The following is a 14,411-nucleotide window of genomic DNA, read 5'->3' on the forward strand; positions in this document are numbered from 1 at the left end:
CTGCACTCTGTGTCATAATGTAATGTTACTACTTGAAATAAAATAATTTGCTCTAAATGCCACATTATGTGTGTGTTTTTGTATTAAAAAGCAAAAGAACTCTGTATGTCTACATCACATTCTGTAATCGTAAGATTTACTGTACTACTGCCAAACAAATTTACAAAGTTCATTTTAAAATGAAATTCTTGGTCTTGAATTATTGGGCTCAGGATGTAGAACAGGTTGTCCAGTAACTAAAAGGTTGGTGGTTCGATCCCACCCTCCCCCATTCTGCATGCAAGATGTCCTTGGGCAAGATACTGAACCCCAGATTGAGGGTTGTGAGTGTGTGTATAGAGAAAGTGCTGCACACAGATGCACTGTATGAATGTGTGTGTGGACAACACTGAGTGGTCACCAAGACTGGAAAATACAGACCATTTACCATTTAATTGTTTTAAAATATTATGTAGATACTATTTCATTGAATCAAATGAAACACACAATCCCATCTATTGCTCCTTAATTATACTATATTATATAATAATACATTATATAATATTATAAAAGTGACTAACACTTCATTCACACTTCACATAGTTTGAAGTACTGAAATTTCAAGTTAGGTTTTGCTCCTCTTATGTCGCCTTCACAGTTTCCTGCTATGCTCGTAAATAAGGCCACTTACCATCTTGGTTTCCTTTTGGTCTAATTTAAATGACAATGTTTACCCAGCGACAAACTCAAAAACCATGTTTGACATTTTAAGTGTAGAAAAAACTGTTACAATATGCTGCACTGGCAAAATTAGTGGTTTAAGTGAATATTTGCGAGTGTGATCGTGATAAGTCCGACGGCACGCGAAGGCAGCGTGAGTGGATATATTTGCCTCATCAGGGCAGAACAGCTCAGAGTCAACACTTCACTTCAGAGCTTCACCTCAGAGCTTCAGCTGCAGACATGGCGCAGCTGTACTGTTGGGGGGACAGCTCCAGTGGACAGTACGAGGCACAGACGGCCCTCAGCCCGGTGTCTTGGACCTTCCCCCGGGACATTAGCTCCATCTGCTGTGGGGACCAGTTCACTTTATTCCTCTCAGGGGATGGAGGCGTTTTCTCATGTGGACACAACTCAAGGGGACAACTGGGACGAAAGACACCCAAAGATGGAAGGAAACCAGGTAAAATAACAATAACAGTAATAATAACAATAACAACAACAATAAATTATATTTATAGTTGTTTTTTTTATCCTTTATTTGTTGTATTCTTTTAATCATATATTTTTACTTCTGACTTAGTGTCTTATGATACCTTGCTGCTGTAACACAAGAATTTGGGATCATTAAAGTACAACTATCTATCTATCTATCTATCTATTTAACTATCTATCTATCTATCTATCTATCTATCTATCTATCTATCTATCTATCAAGAATACAACCTTTTTCTGTTCTTTTACTGTTGAAATGGTATTTGCAGTATTATTATCTGGTTGTCTGCAGTAATGTTTGTCAACATGTGTTTACTGATGTAATTCTTTAATGACATCTATCAGTTCATCTCATCAGAGGCTGAGTCTCACTTTCGTTTCCGTCTCTTCAGTCCAGAAAACGAAACTTAACCAGAAGCTGCATTTAAATTTTGTGCTGCGTTCAAGTTCATGTGGGAAATTTTGGTCACCCATCACAATGTGGCTTTCACGGTTTGGATATTTTGTCTAGTTTAGTCTGATGAACTGCAGGGTATTGGTGGGCACTGGTTAATTCAGTACTGGTTAATACATTTAGTTGGACTCAAGGATGAACTGATTAGCTCTTGGTCAAAGGTCAAGGTGACCTCCTGTTCTTGTGAACATGACATATCAGAGACACCTGTAGAAGGCTGATTAGAACGTGGAGGTCAAAGCTCAAGGTCATTGTGACCTCATAAAACAAATGTTTGCCTTGTGAACACCTGGAGAGATCCCTGTCTAATGCCACACAAATATTCATTTCGACTCACAGATTAACTGATTAGATTTGGGTGGTCAAAGGTCATGGTGTGTTGACTTAACTGTCCTGGTTGGTGGAGACATACACACGATGTTTGGGATTTCTAGTTAGGCAATGCTGAGGCTTGCTTTTGTGTTTGTCAGTCTGACTCCTTTAAATTGTGTCTCTTTGTTGTAGCTTATCACTATTTTTTGAACAGTTTTGAACAGTTTAGGCAGATTTTACATCAATAACATCAGACTGAAATTAATGTATTAAGTATTGCTCTTCCTAAGTTAACTTTCTAGCGTGGGTGTTTTTTTCTCTTGTCTGTCATCCCATGTCAGGTCGTGTGGAGGGGCTTGGCGACGTGGTGACGATGGCATGTGGTCAGGACCACTGTCTGGCTGTGTGTGCGTCTGGAGACGTGTTCTCCTGGGGGGCTGCAGAGAATGCACAGCTGGGGATGTTTGTGGATCTAAAGCAAACCTTCATCAGACCAAGGCAATATAGTCTCTGTGATATGTGAATCATTATGCATACTACCACTAAAGCCAGTAGATGGTGGGTGATGAAAGCAAAGCTGTTTTCGGTTTACAATTGTCTCATTTTATTGCAGTCGGGTGCCCATACCACTGCAGGTACCAGTGATTCATGTTGCCTGTGGAAACGTCCACTCTCTGGCGTTGACCAAAGGTAAGAGACTAAACACACTGATGACCTTTTTGTGTTTTCCAACTACAGTATCAAAGCTTTTTATAATTTAATCTACCGCTTTGGTTCAGATCATTTTAATAGATCGTTTACTTTTTTTTAACGATATCGGACTGACACAGACATCCACGGGAAGTGCGGGTGCTGATCTCAGTCATGGCAGCAACTTTCATAGAATCACTTTCTCTTTTGTCAATAAAGTAAAAGCACAACTTGATTTTTTTGCTGCTAAAGTTTATGTTGAGCTAAAATAGAGCTTTTATTTATAAAAGTTGTAAACTTGGGTCTGAAGATTGTGATGGTTGGTTAACAGACCTCTGAAATAGAGCCGACATGCAGCAGATGAAAAAACAACAGCAGTTCAGTAAACCATTCAAACGTTCACAAATGCCACACACATGCACAGTAACAGAGCAAATTCTTTTTATTTTCTTTTTATACTTTGTTTTTTACCACTGCTGAGGAAGTGTACAGACATTCAAGTCGAATACAACTGTTTGATTTTTGCACTCTTCACTTCCCAGGAGGAGACGTCTTCTCCTGGGGTTCGAACAGTCATGGTCAGCTGGGTCTGGGGAAGGAGGTGGCCCTGCAGCCCACGCCCGTCCTGGTGTGCGCTCTGTCCGGCGTACCTGTGACCGAGATAGCAGCCGGAGCCAGCCACACCCTGTTCCTCACACTCGCAGGCCTGGTGTACTGCTGTGGAGCCAATAAATCTGGCCAGCTGGGCCTCAACAGGGTGGATGAGAAGGGTACAAATCATTTACCTTAACTCAGTCACACACTCACGCAGCAGATTGTCCATAATATTGGACAATTTCACACATGTCAATATATACACTTACCACCTGCAGACAATGTAGACAAGTTTTATGCCTCTGCGCCGGCAACAGCCAGTGTCTGGAGGCATTATGTTTTCGGTTTGTCCATTTGTCCATCCACACGTCCGTCCCTCCCATTATTGTGAACAAGATATCTTAAGAATGTCATGAGGGAATTTCTTCAAATTTGGTAAAAAACTTTCCCTTGGACTCAAGAATGATCTGATTAAATTTAGGCCACAGTGGCCTCACAAAACATGATTTTGACCCCTTGATTGAAATTTAGACCAGTTGTCACTTGGACTCAAGGATGATCTGATTAGATTTAGGTCACGGTGACCTCATAAGAGAAGAAAAAAATCTTACACTAGATCTTTTGAGAAAAGTGCTGTAAAAAGTGTTATAAAATGACTTTCTGGGTTATTTAGAACATTCTTTGCTTTTAATGGTAACACAAAAGCAACCTTAACCTCGGGATTATGTATTTCATTTTAGGGAGGCTATGAAAAAGGTATTTAAAGTAATCAATTAAAAATATAAATGTTGTCCTTTTTATGCCCATTTCTTTCCACGACTAACAGGCAGGTTTAACATCTGTATGGTACCTGCGCTCAGACCTCTGGGTGTCTCCTTCATGAGCTGTGGAGAAGCTCACTCCGCTGTGTTAACAAAGGTACACACTTCACTGATCTTCTCAGTCTGCCTCTCATCCCGATGTCTTGATTTACTGACCCAATGAGTGGGCATCTCTTTTTCTAACAATGCAATGGTTTGATTTCTAGGATGGTAAAGTTTACACTTTTGGAGAGGGAACCCACGGTCAGCTGGGTCACAGCTCCTCCGCCAATGAAGTGAGACCCAGACTGGTCGATGGTCTGGACGGACCGACCTCACAGATCGAATGTGGCCGGTAAAAAGGACACACTGAAACTGCATTTTTACATTTACATATTTTTAGGGTAACACAATGATTAAAGTATGATTATAGTCAGTATATATAACTAATCATCTACCAGTACTCTATAGAATACTTATGATATATGTGGTTCCTTTCCCAGGAGTCACACTCTGGTGTTGGGCTCGTCTGGTCAGCTGTGGGCTTTTGGCAATGGGGTCAAAGGTCAAATTGGGACTGGACGAGCAGAGAACAATCTGAGTCCCACTCTGGTTCAACTTCCATGGACCGCTGACAGTGCAGCAGCCATACCCACTGGTATGTATGTATGTATGTATGTATGTATGTATGTATGTATGTATGTATGTATGTATGTATGTTAGGGCGGTGGGGAGTATGTGTCTCTGATCCTATCCCCTCCACTTCATTTAAACTTCCTCATTTCCTCTGTATTAGTAACATGGCTATCAAACAGAGTTTGATTAAAGTAAAATATGTAGTTAAATGATTGTTTAAGGATCTTGTTTTGAAAAGCAACACATTTTCTGCAAAATTCGGTCACTTTACGATTTGAAAGTTTAGCAGATATATGTGACATAAATATATCATCATTTATTGTTTATATTATTATTTATTATTTTGTTATTATTGTTTTTATTTCTTTAAACAGACTTGAAAATATCAGCCGGGTGGAACACAAACTTTACTTACTCTTCACATGCGCAGGTAAATAAAATAAATAAAAATACAAATTTTACTTCTACATTTATATTGATTTCATGTTCTGTGCATCAAAAGTTGTAATGTTTCATTTCAGGATTAAAGTATTTTATCATGTTTATTAAACTGGCTGCCTTACAATGTATGTCTACTTTCTTTAAAGAGTCATGGACAGATAACTGGACGACTCGATGAGAGGAAGCTGCAAACATGGCTGTCAATGACAAACGGCAATGCAGAGGCAAAGAGGTAGTTTTATTAAATATATTAATATGCTAACGCTAATGTTTTCAAAAATCCAATATTAGCATTATAATCAGTGACTGATGTTTTGGGGCTCTTCCAATACTTTTCTCTTTTTGTGCAACAGAGAAATATCGTCAATATTTTTGACAAATTCAAGTCTTGTTGCAAGTTTCACAAAAGACAAGTAAGTTTTTTTTTTATCGGCTTATGATTTCTGTGATGTTTTAAGATAAGACAAGATAGAATAGGAAATTCTTCTTCCAGATATGAATCCAAAGTTACAATAGCAGAGAATCAAAACATAAAGTATAAAGAAATAAGTCAAAAAAATTAGTATATTATTATATTATAGTATATAATATTAAAATATGTAGGGTAAATGTAAGAAGACTAGCACCTGGATATATAAAAATACAATATATTCTTTATTCTCCTACATGATTGTAAAATATATGTAAAAACTAAACTAAAAAAGAAAAAAACATATTGGAAATAAGAAATGAGAAGTAGTATTGCACAGGATGTTAATATATAATAATAGAAGTAATATCATCCATGAAATAATTTGGGGTTCATGAAATCCTCAGAAGGATTGGGCCAAATGCATTTGCATGACACAGAAATAAAAACATTGTAAATATATTATGTTGTGCCATAATGCATCAAACGTGATACCATAAAATAGTGTGCCTTTCGGCATTCAATAAATTTGGTTATCAAAATAAAATATTAGATATTAATATTTTATTATTAATATTAAATAATAGCTTTAATTGATTAAAGTTACCTCGGGGCACCACCCTTCAAAGGAAGGGAAAAGATAGCCAATTTATTGATTAAGTCTCATAGATTAAGGTTCTAACTACAAATTTTGGAACTCTGATTAACAATTAAATTAATAACTATAACCAAAATTGCCATATAGATAGTTAGCTAAGTTGAAAGATATGGGGTTCTTGACAGTGTAGAGGTTGGCGAAATTCACTTATGCAACATTAATAAAAAACATTTGTGAAAGAAAAACATTTATTATGAATATAATAAAGTATAAAAACACAAATTACTAACGGTCTAATTGCTAAACAAAGATAGGTATGTGTGTATACATGTGTGTGTGTCTGTGTGAGTCAGCGTGCTTTCAAGATGGTGGCTGGCCAAAGAGATAACACCCGTCCCCCACCTATTGGAATGTTTACGACCTGTAGAGCTAATGAGGTGAAGAGTTATGCGTGTGTCTGTGTGTGTGCCAAATTAGAGGAAGTTACTAGATTGGATGCAACGAAAGACTGTGAAGAGCATAACAGACTAACATTACTTTCTCAATAACTTGTACCCAAAATATCACAACACCACAAATCAAACTTATAAACCTCACACAGAATCGAATAAACAGTCTTGCTTAGCCTAGTATAATTATTAAGCCCAGTTGTGTTACCAGTCCGTGGAAAGGGGAAAAAGGAAGTTGCTGTGCAGTTCGCAGTTTTGTGTCGTCTTGCTGGTTTCGGTTGAGCGGTATAGCTCAGTTGCTGGCTGAAGTTTTCCTGCAGGACATCGCATCGCTGCTAGGACGTTGGTAGAGCTTGGAGGGCGAGGAGGTTTCCTTGCTGAGATGAGCTGGAAGCTGCACCTTTGTGCTCCTCTCGAAGAGTTGGATGGGAAGAGAAGATGTGAGCTGGAGAAGAGGCTCCACAGCCTTCCCTCCTGTGGAAGGATCGTAGGAAGAGGCAGGAGAGGCTCGACAGCCTTCTCTCCGTTGAGGGAGTTTAGAAAGAGATCGAGAAGCTGGAGAACTTAGCTTATATTGGCCCGGTGACCTCACAGGTCATGGGGTCCAGAGTGACCAATGGGAGTTGAAACCTGTGTCCCTGGGGGGGGGGGTTTCCACCCCTCTGTGTGAAGTTGATGCCCTCTGGGACATTGAGTTCCTTGCTCTGGTTTTTAATGGCCCCTGGGAGACGGAGTCCTGGAGGGACATGCTGCTTCCGGCTTTGATGGCACATGTAGGCCGAAGTGTGGTTTCACACAAAACCATGGCCCAACAATTATGTTGTAAATATTATAGACTATAAAATAATATACTAACACTAATATAAAATAGTGTGTATGTATTCATGTAATACAATAAATATTGCACGACATTGAACGAATGATATTAATAGTTTAGTGATAATGTAAAAATATGATAAATCAGTTCTAAACTTGAATTCTTTGCCTGTGTTATCAGTGGGTGTTCATTAGAAGCTGGTGCTTTAACTGTCGACCTGGAAGCTGCGAGCCGAGCTTTTGACCAGCTGTTGGAAATACCATGGATCAAACAAGCAGTTAAGAAATTCCTTTGATTGATTTTCACACGTTCAGATCATTATCATGCTTCTGTGCTTGAGACAGATCCAAGACATTGGGTTGTTCATCCATCTGCATGTGGTCTCGTGAACACGATATCTCAAGAACGCCTTTGGGAAATTCCTTCACATTTGTTGCTAACGTTCCCTTTGGAACGTCAAAGATGAACTGATTCGATTTCAGTGGCCAAAGCTCACGGTGACCTCTTGAGTCTGAAGGAAAATGTATATAAACTGCACTGACTGGTGGAGACGACCAACCACAGGGAGAAGGTTTGGTGGTCAAAGGTCAAGGTGGCTGTGACCTCATGTTCATGAGAACTGGATATATCAAGAACACCCATAGAGAATTTAATTACATCTGCACAGCTCACTGTGACCTCACAAAACTTGTTTCCCTTGTGAACGTGTGATCTTAAGAATGTTTTCTGCCTTAGACTTCAGAAATAAACCTCCACTGTTATGTCATAATTCATTAGACTCTTTGGCCACAGGCATTTTGTACTTCAGTGACTGATTCTTTTACATACAAACAACATCACTGTATTATCTCATTTTGTTATGTTTCTCACAGATGAACCTTGAGCTCCTTGTGCCATTGCTTTGTGAATCAATGATGACCCTAAAATCTCCAGAGATCCTGCTGATTCTGCTGACGTGCCCTCTTCTCCAAGAGGACTCCAGCGTCATCAAGTGGTCTCTGCCTCTGGCGATCATCATTGGAAATCTGAAAGAGAAGCCTCTGGCAGCGCTGAGTAAACTACCTACCTACCATACATTGTTTGTTTACCATACTAAGAGTTAGTTTTGAATCTTATGAAATTTAAATGTTCATATTTTCCTTGATATCATCAATAATGTTCCTACGCTAACCTCAAACCACATGTGGAAGGGCACAATATAAAACTACACAAATAATCAACCATACAACAATGCTCTCTGCTGTGGAAGTCATACAGTGTGAGTTAACCGTGTTATTTTGTTCGGCAGAAGGCTGGTGGTCTTCGGTGTCACCCTCTATCCTGATGAAGCACATCATGGTCTTCAAAAACGCCCTCGCCTTCATGCTGAAAAACCGCCTCTTGAAAACTCACAACCCGGGAATCAGATACCTGATGAAAGCTCTGAAACTACTTTACAAGGTCAGTGTCATATTTTTATGATTTTTATGATTTTTATCATCACCAGTGGCTTCAGTGCAGGATCTGCTATACGTGTTGAATTAGGGATCAAAAATTAAATTAAAATGTCTTTTATCTCAAGACTAAGAATCTATTTTCTACGACGGAGTGTTTGGGTCATATTGAAGAAAAAAACCTTCTGAGATTTAGAAAATAAAGCCGTAATTTGATGGGTTAGGGTTAGGGTCTCTCTCGCTCTCTCTCTCTCTCTCTCTCGCTCTCTCTCGCTCTCTCTCTTTTTCTCTCTCTCACTATGCCACACACACCATTTGGGAACCACTGGCTTAGCCTATGAACTTTGGCTTAAAACTATACATCTGACCAGGTAGAAATCTGATGCTTTCAATGCTTTTTTCTATAACATATTACAATATTTGTTTACAGGCCAACAAAGCTGGAAATTCCTACAAAGTCCCACTGAGCATGTTTTACATGGAGGAAATCAGGGACACTGTGCAGCCGGAGGTAGACATTGGTCTGTGGTTAGGATTTTCTAAAGCGGAGGTAAAATCATACAGTCCAGTATATGTGATGTTGCAGTGTCCTCAAGAGTTTTACATCTCTGCTGTAGTGCTTATTGCTAAAATAACGTCTGAACAAATGATCCATCACTTTCTCAAAGGATGATGAAAACACACCTGCCATTTTCTGCCGCTTCCCGTTCTTGTTGACTCTGGATTGCAAGGCAAGGGTCTTCATCATCCATTCGGCTGTAATGAAGGTACAACAGAGATGAGATCATTTGACTGAAGATCAGTCACACTAATCACACTAATCAGATCACACTGTGTAATTCTATTAAAACTGCTTTAAAATCTGTGTGATGATTTCTTCATAAAGGAGGATTTTGTGCTTACAGAAAATGGGCCATTTAATTGACTGCTGGGATGAAGACGCTTTGAGAAATCCCCAAAACTTTACCCCGGCCCCACCCTTCCAGCTGACTCTGAGACGATCTCACCTCGTCGAAGACACCTTCAGACATCTGGCTGCGGCCGACCACTGCTTCTTCAAAAGAGAGCTTCTGGTAAACAGGCGATCAAAAAGCTTTGTTCTTCTGAAAATTAATCCGGTTGCTTTCGCAGTGACGTTAGTTCACTCGCTCCAGCAATTTAACCTTGCACGACTGTATAGAAAGATGGACGACATGACTGCTCCCTAAAAGTGATGCCAAAGCATCTCAATCACCACCTGGTGGCTGTCTGCAGTACAGGTCTTAAGCCTGCCTTCTCCATGTTAGTGGATGGGACATAGACCAAACTTTAAAGTCAAAGTGCACGTCAAATTTTATTTCTCAAAGGGTTTGTGTAAGTTTAGGTAGTTTATCACACTGATCCAATACATTTTAAGTTATTTGATTGTGTAAAAATTAGGTTAAAAATTTGAATGTCATTATTGACAGCTGAGACTGACATGCGATTGGTCGAGGGCGTGTTCCGGTGGGACCTTTATACAGCAGCCTCCTCCCCCTGATTGCTACAGTGCAGACTCCTAATGTGCAAAATGGTAGCGTTCTTATGCTGGGATATTTTGGTTTCATTTCTGGATAGTGGGAGGAAGTCGACCATCTTTATATACTCTCTGGTTCTCAAACCTGTGGGACTCACACAAGTTTTAGAATTTGGTGTAATAACTAGAGGATTGTTTGAAGGTGAAGTGCTGGAATTAATTGTCATAAATTTGGAAGTGTCTATTTGAAGTCTCTTCACAATACCATGAGTTATAAGTCATGCTTGGATATTTGTCATCAGAGCTGATTGGGTTTGTGTTCTGCGGGTCATTTACGCTCTCCTCCCTAGGTGCAGTTTGTGGATGAGAGAAAAGTGATGAACGTCAACAAGAGGGACCTCTTCCTCCACATGTTTGATGAGCTCATCGCTCCCAAGTCTGAGATGTTCATGTACAACGAGAGCAAGACTCTGATGTGGTTCCCTCCCAGAGTAAGAGCATTTCATTTCAGTGAAAAATTGTGTATAGGCCAAAGCCAGTTCAGCTGGTATTTGTACGATTTGTCTTCTGTAAACAGTTATCAAACGTTACCAAATCATACATGTAATAGTTTTCTTTTTTATTCACGAACCAAACAGCCCAAAGTGGAGGAGAAGCGTTACTTCCTGTTCGGAGTTCTGTGTGGCATGGCTCTTTACAACTACAACATTGTCCACCTGCCCTTCCCACTGGTTCTCTTCAAGAAGCTGGTCGGGGTCAAACCCTCAATGGATGACATGAAGGAGTTCGACCCTGTCATGGCAGAGTAAGACATTTTTTATAGAGCTCAACAGCAACATTTTTTTGAATTTGAATTTTGATTGTCAGTCACAATATTTTAACCATCCAAGGTAGACTCACCACAAGCTATGAGATTGTGAAATAATGTTTCATATCAACTGCATTTAAAGAAAAACGTGTTTTAGTCGCATTGTCAAGGAGAAGTACTACACTACCCACAATCCTCAGGTGTAGTAGCTGCGTCTCTGATTGGTGGAGCTCACTGATACAAAGGAAATGGATCGAACCGCTCAGCATTAATACTGTACATCAATGTACGATACACTATTTGAAATACTATATACATACATACAAGATATAAACTACAATAAATTGCAACACTATATAAATATCAGGGTTGAATTCAAGAAGAGGTGCTGGAAGTCTTTGAAAAGGGATAATATGCAGTGGTTTAAAGGATCCGTAATTCCTTCACTCTTAAAATAATCATGTACTTTTACTTTTTTTCAGTTTTCCTATATTTCCTTTGCTCTAAATCAAATGTTTTATGATCATAATTTATCTCTTAGCTGTTTGGCCTGGCTTAAAACAGAAATGGGACTTTTACTTCCGGAACCAAAACCGTTGTATCACTGTTATGCTGGAAGAATATAGCTTAGGAAAAATTGTTTAACTCTACAAAAGTGACATCCTGTGAATTGGAACCCTAAGTAGACTTAAAATAATGATTTAAACACCATGACACCACAACTGTACAGACTTGATCTTACTCATGATCATGTTTCCTGTGTCTTCAGGTCTTGGCGTTGCCTGATGGACAACACTCCAGATAAAGACGAAGATATGTACATAACCTTTAACGTAGGTTCAGTTACTCACAGTTAGACTGATACTCTGCTGCCTAAACTTATTTCTGCCATATTCCAGTGTAACTGTGATTCTTTACAGGTGGCCTGGGGTGGGGAGCAAGTTGAGCTTGATCCAAAAGAAGCTGGAAAACCTGTCACAGGCTCAAACAAGTGTGTTAATACAGAACCATCTACACAACACTCACAATGGGTTGGCTTCACGACTGTTACATATTTAAAGGATTATTTTTTTTGACAATGTCTGACGTTGACTAACACAACAATATCCAGCCTCACAATGTTCAAAAAAACTTGCTATTGCTGCCATCTAGAGGTTAAACATATGAAGTGGGTGCATGCTTTGTGACCAGTTAAGCTGCGTTTCTGCTGGTCAGAAAAACGCACAAACATCTGGCTTTTGCCTGCAATGTTAATGAATACAAGTGGACAAAAAACAGGGTATTAGAAACTTCAGAATGACACTATGAGTGGGATATTTCATATAATGATTTACTGTCTTTTGTAACTACCTAAGGACTCTCTGATAAAAGTTAAAATAAAACAGGACTGTATTGTAATAAAATGATCAAATGAAATTGTTATAAAACAAGACAAAAAAGGCTCAGGTAAAACTTCAGTGGGCAGTAAAGTTCAAATATGAAACCACCATATTCAAAATATTCAATTTCTGTGGACAGACGACTGAAGTTGTACTTTCTCATTTCTCTCTATTGAAAGGAAAGAGTTCGTTGATGCCTTTTTCAACTACGCCTTTACCAAGTCGGTGGAGGGCGTGTTTGAAGAGTTCAAGAGAGGGTTTTTCAAAGTGTGTGACATGGATGTGGTGGAGTTCTTCCAGCCGGAGGAGCTACAGGCGGTGATGGTGGGCCAAGAAAACTACGACTGGCAGGTGTTCAAGCAGGTTTGTTGAAAACCATCAGACAACATTAAGTCTTGAGAAGTCTTAAGAACACATAGGATCTATTTTACAGAGTCTAACAGAATGAATCACCACGTAAGGCTGCAGAGGGCAATGTTGTTCAGTAAAAGTTACATTGTGTAACTTTAAGGAACTCTTCCAAGACAGTAAGTCCACTGCTTAACACCAAACAAATCAAGAAATCTTAGATAGCAAATCGGAAAAAACGAATATGTCTGATCTCGATAGATGGTTCAGGGTTTTCTCCCTGCGATTTTAAAATCTCACCCAAATTACCACACAATAACCGGAAAATAATGACGGCTTTGTGGACATTATGGAGTTCATGTTCCTAACCTTTAAATCGAAAACCCTTGTTGTATTTGTGTGTATAGGTTTTAATTGTTGTTTTTACAAACAGAACACAGTTTATGAAGGAGAGTATCATGAAGGACATCCAACCATCATCACCTTCTGGGAGGTGTTTGAGGAACTGACAGCGGAGGACAAGAAAAAATTCCTTTGTAAGTATTGTGACTGTGTTTAAGCTGTTCCTCTACCTTGATTGATTTATTGATTAAACCAGCATCTCATCAATGTCCCTGTGTCCAGTGTTCCTCACAGGCTGTGACCGCGTACCCTTCCTGGGTATGAACAGCATCATGATGAGAGTCACCGTCTTACCCAACAGCAACGAACTCCATCTGCCAGAATCCCTCACCTGTCACCATCTGTTGTTACTGCCCAACTACCAGAGGTACCCGGTGGAGAGGACCATGCAGACCAGGCTTCTTCAGGCCATTCGTTAAAAAGGAGGCTTCTATAAGAAGGAAGAAACCAGAGGCTGAAGAAACTATGGTGTCTTACTTTCCGTTAGTCACTCCACATTGTTATTATATATTAATAGTAACATTATTATGAAGGGAGTTAATGTGGATTTATTTAGTAGCATCATCTTTATCACTTATCATTAAAACCCTGTCTGCATTATTTTCTTTTTCCTAGTTCTCTTGGTGATGGTTGATGACACTTTCACATGTTAACTATATTATAGAGCTTTGATGAGTTACAAATATAAATATATAAATGTAGGGAGGGAAAGAAAAAAGAGAGAGAGAAATAAATAAGGAGCAAAATAGAGCTTTGATGAGTTACAAATATAAATATATAAATGTAGGGAGGGAAAGAAAAAAAAGAGAGAAAGAAATAAGGAGCAAAATAGAGATAAGAGACTGAAAAAGAGGGAAAGAAAGAGAGAAAGAAATGGTAAAAAAGAAGAGAGAAAGAGAAAGAAATGGAAAGAGGGAAAAAGAAAGAAAAACAGCGAGAAACACAGAAACAAGAAAGAAAGTCCATTACTGACATGTATATAATCAGGAAATTGTTCTTTCATTTGTTACCTAATAACCAAATAATAAATGTTAATGTATTATTTTAGAGCATGATACAGGCCCACACATTAAAATACAATCTTTTAATAACCATTAGCTGTGAAAATGTGTGCCTTTTGTATTTTTGTGCTGATTTATAAAGAAGAAAAAA

At 38.9% G+C, this 14,411-nt stretch overlaps 1 protein-coding gene across 2 annotated transcripts; it reads left to right on the plus strand.

Annotated features, from left to right (window-relative positions):
* The first annotated feature begins 865 nt into the window (after positions 1-865).
* LOC117772682 (probable E3 ubiquitin-protein ligase HERC6) lies at positions 866-14,004 on the plus strand. 2 transcript variants are annotated; one of them, XM_034604015.1, is made up of 23 exons: positions 866-1,162; positions 2,302-2,458; positions 2,574-2,650; positions 3,193-3,420; positions 4,071-4,162; positions 4,272-4,399; positions 4,548-4,702; positions 5,055-5,110; positions 5,268-5,353; positions 5,475-5,534; positions 7,575-7,671; positions 8,267-8,447; positions 8,683-8,834; positions 9,258-9,377; positions 9,496-9,594; positions 9,733-9,900; positions 10,673-10,813; positions 10,961-11,127; positions 11,900-11,963; positions 12,051-12,121; positions 12,689-12,872; positions 13,291-13,393; positions 13,482-14,004. In XM_034604015.1, the coding sequence occupies exons 1-23, from the start codon at positions 943-945 to the stop codon at positions 13,676-13,678; spliced, it is 3,003 nt and encodes a 1,000-aa protein (XP_034459906.1). In that variant the 5' UTR covers positions 866-942; the 3' UTR covers positions 13,679-14,004. The 2 variants fall into 2 exon arrangements, with proteins under 2 accessions (XP_034459906.1, XP_034459907.1); XM_034604016.1 differs by having other exon boundaries at positions 4,548-4,674; positions 5,051-5,110.
* Positions 14,005-14,411: the final 407 nt, after the last annotated feature.

The sequence above is a fragment of the Hippoglossus hippoglossus genome, chromosome 13 (assembly GCF_009819705.1).
Source record: "Hippoglossus hippoglossus isolate fHipHip1 chromosome 13, fHipHip1.pri, whole genome shotgun sequence".
Classification (NCBI taxonomy): domain Eukaryota; kingdom Metazoa; phylum Chordata; class Actinopteri; order Pleuronectiformes; family Pleuronectidae; genus Hippoglossus; species Hippoglossus hippoglossus.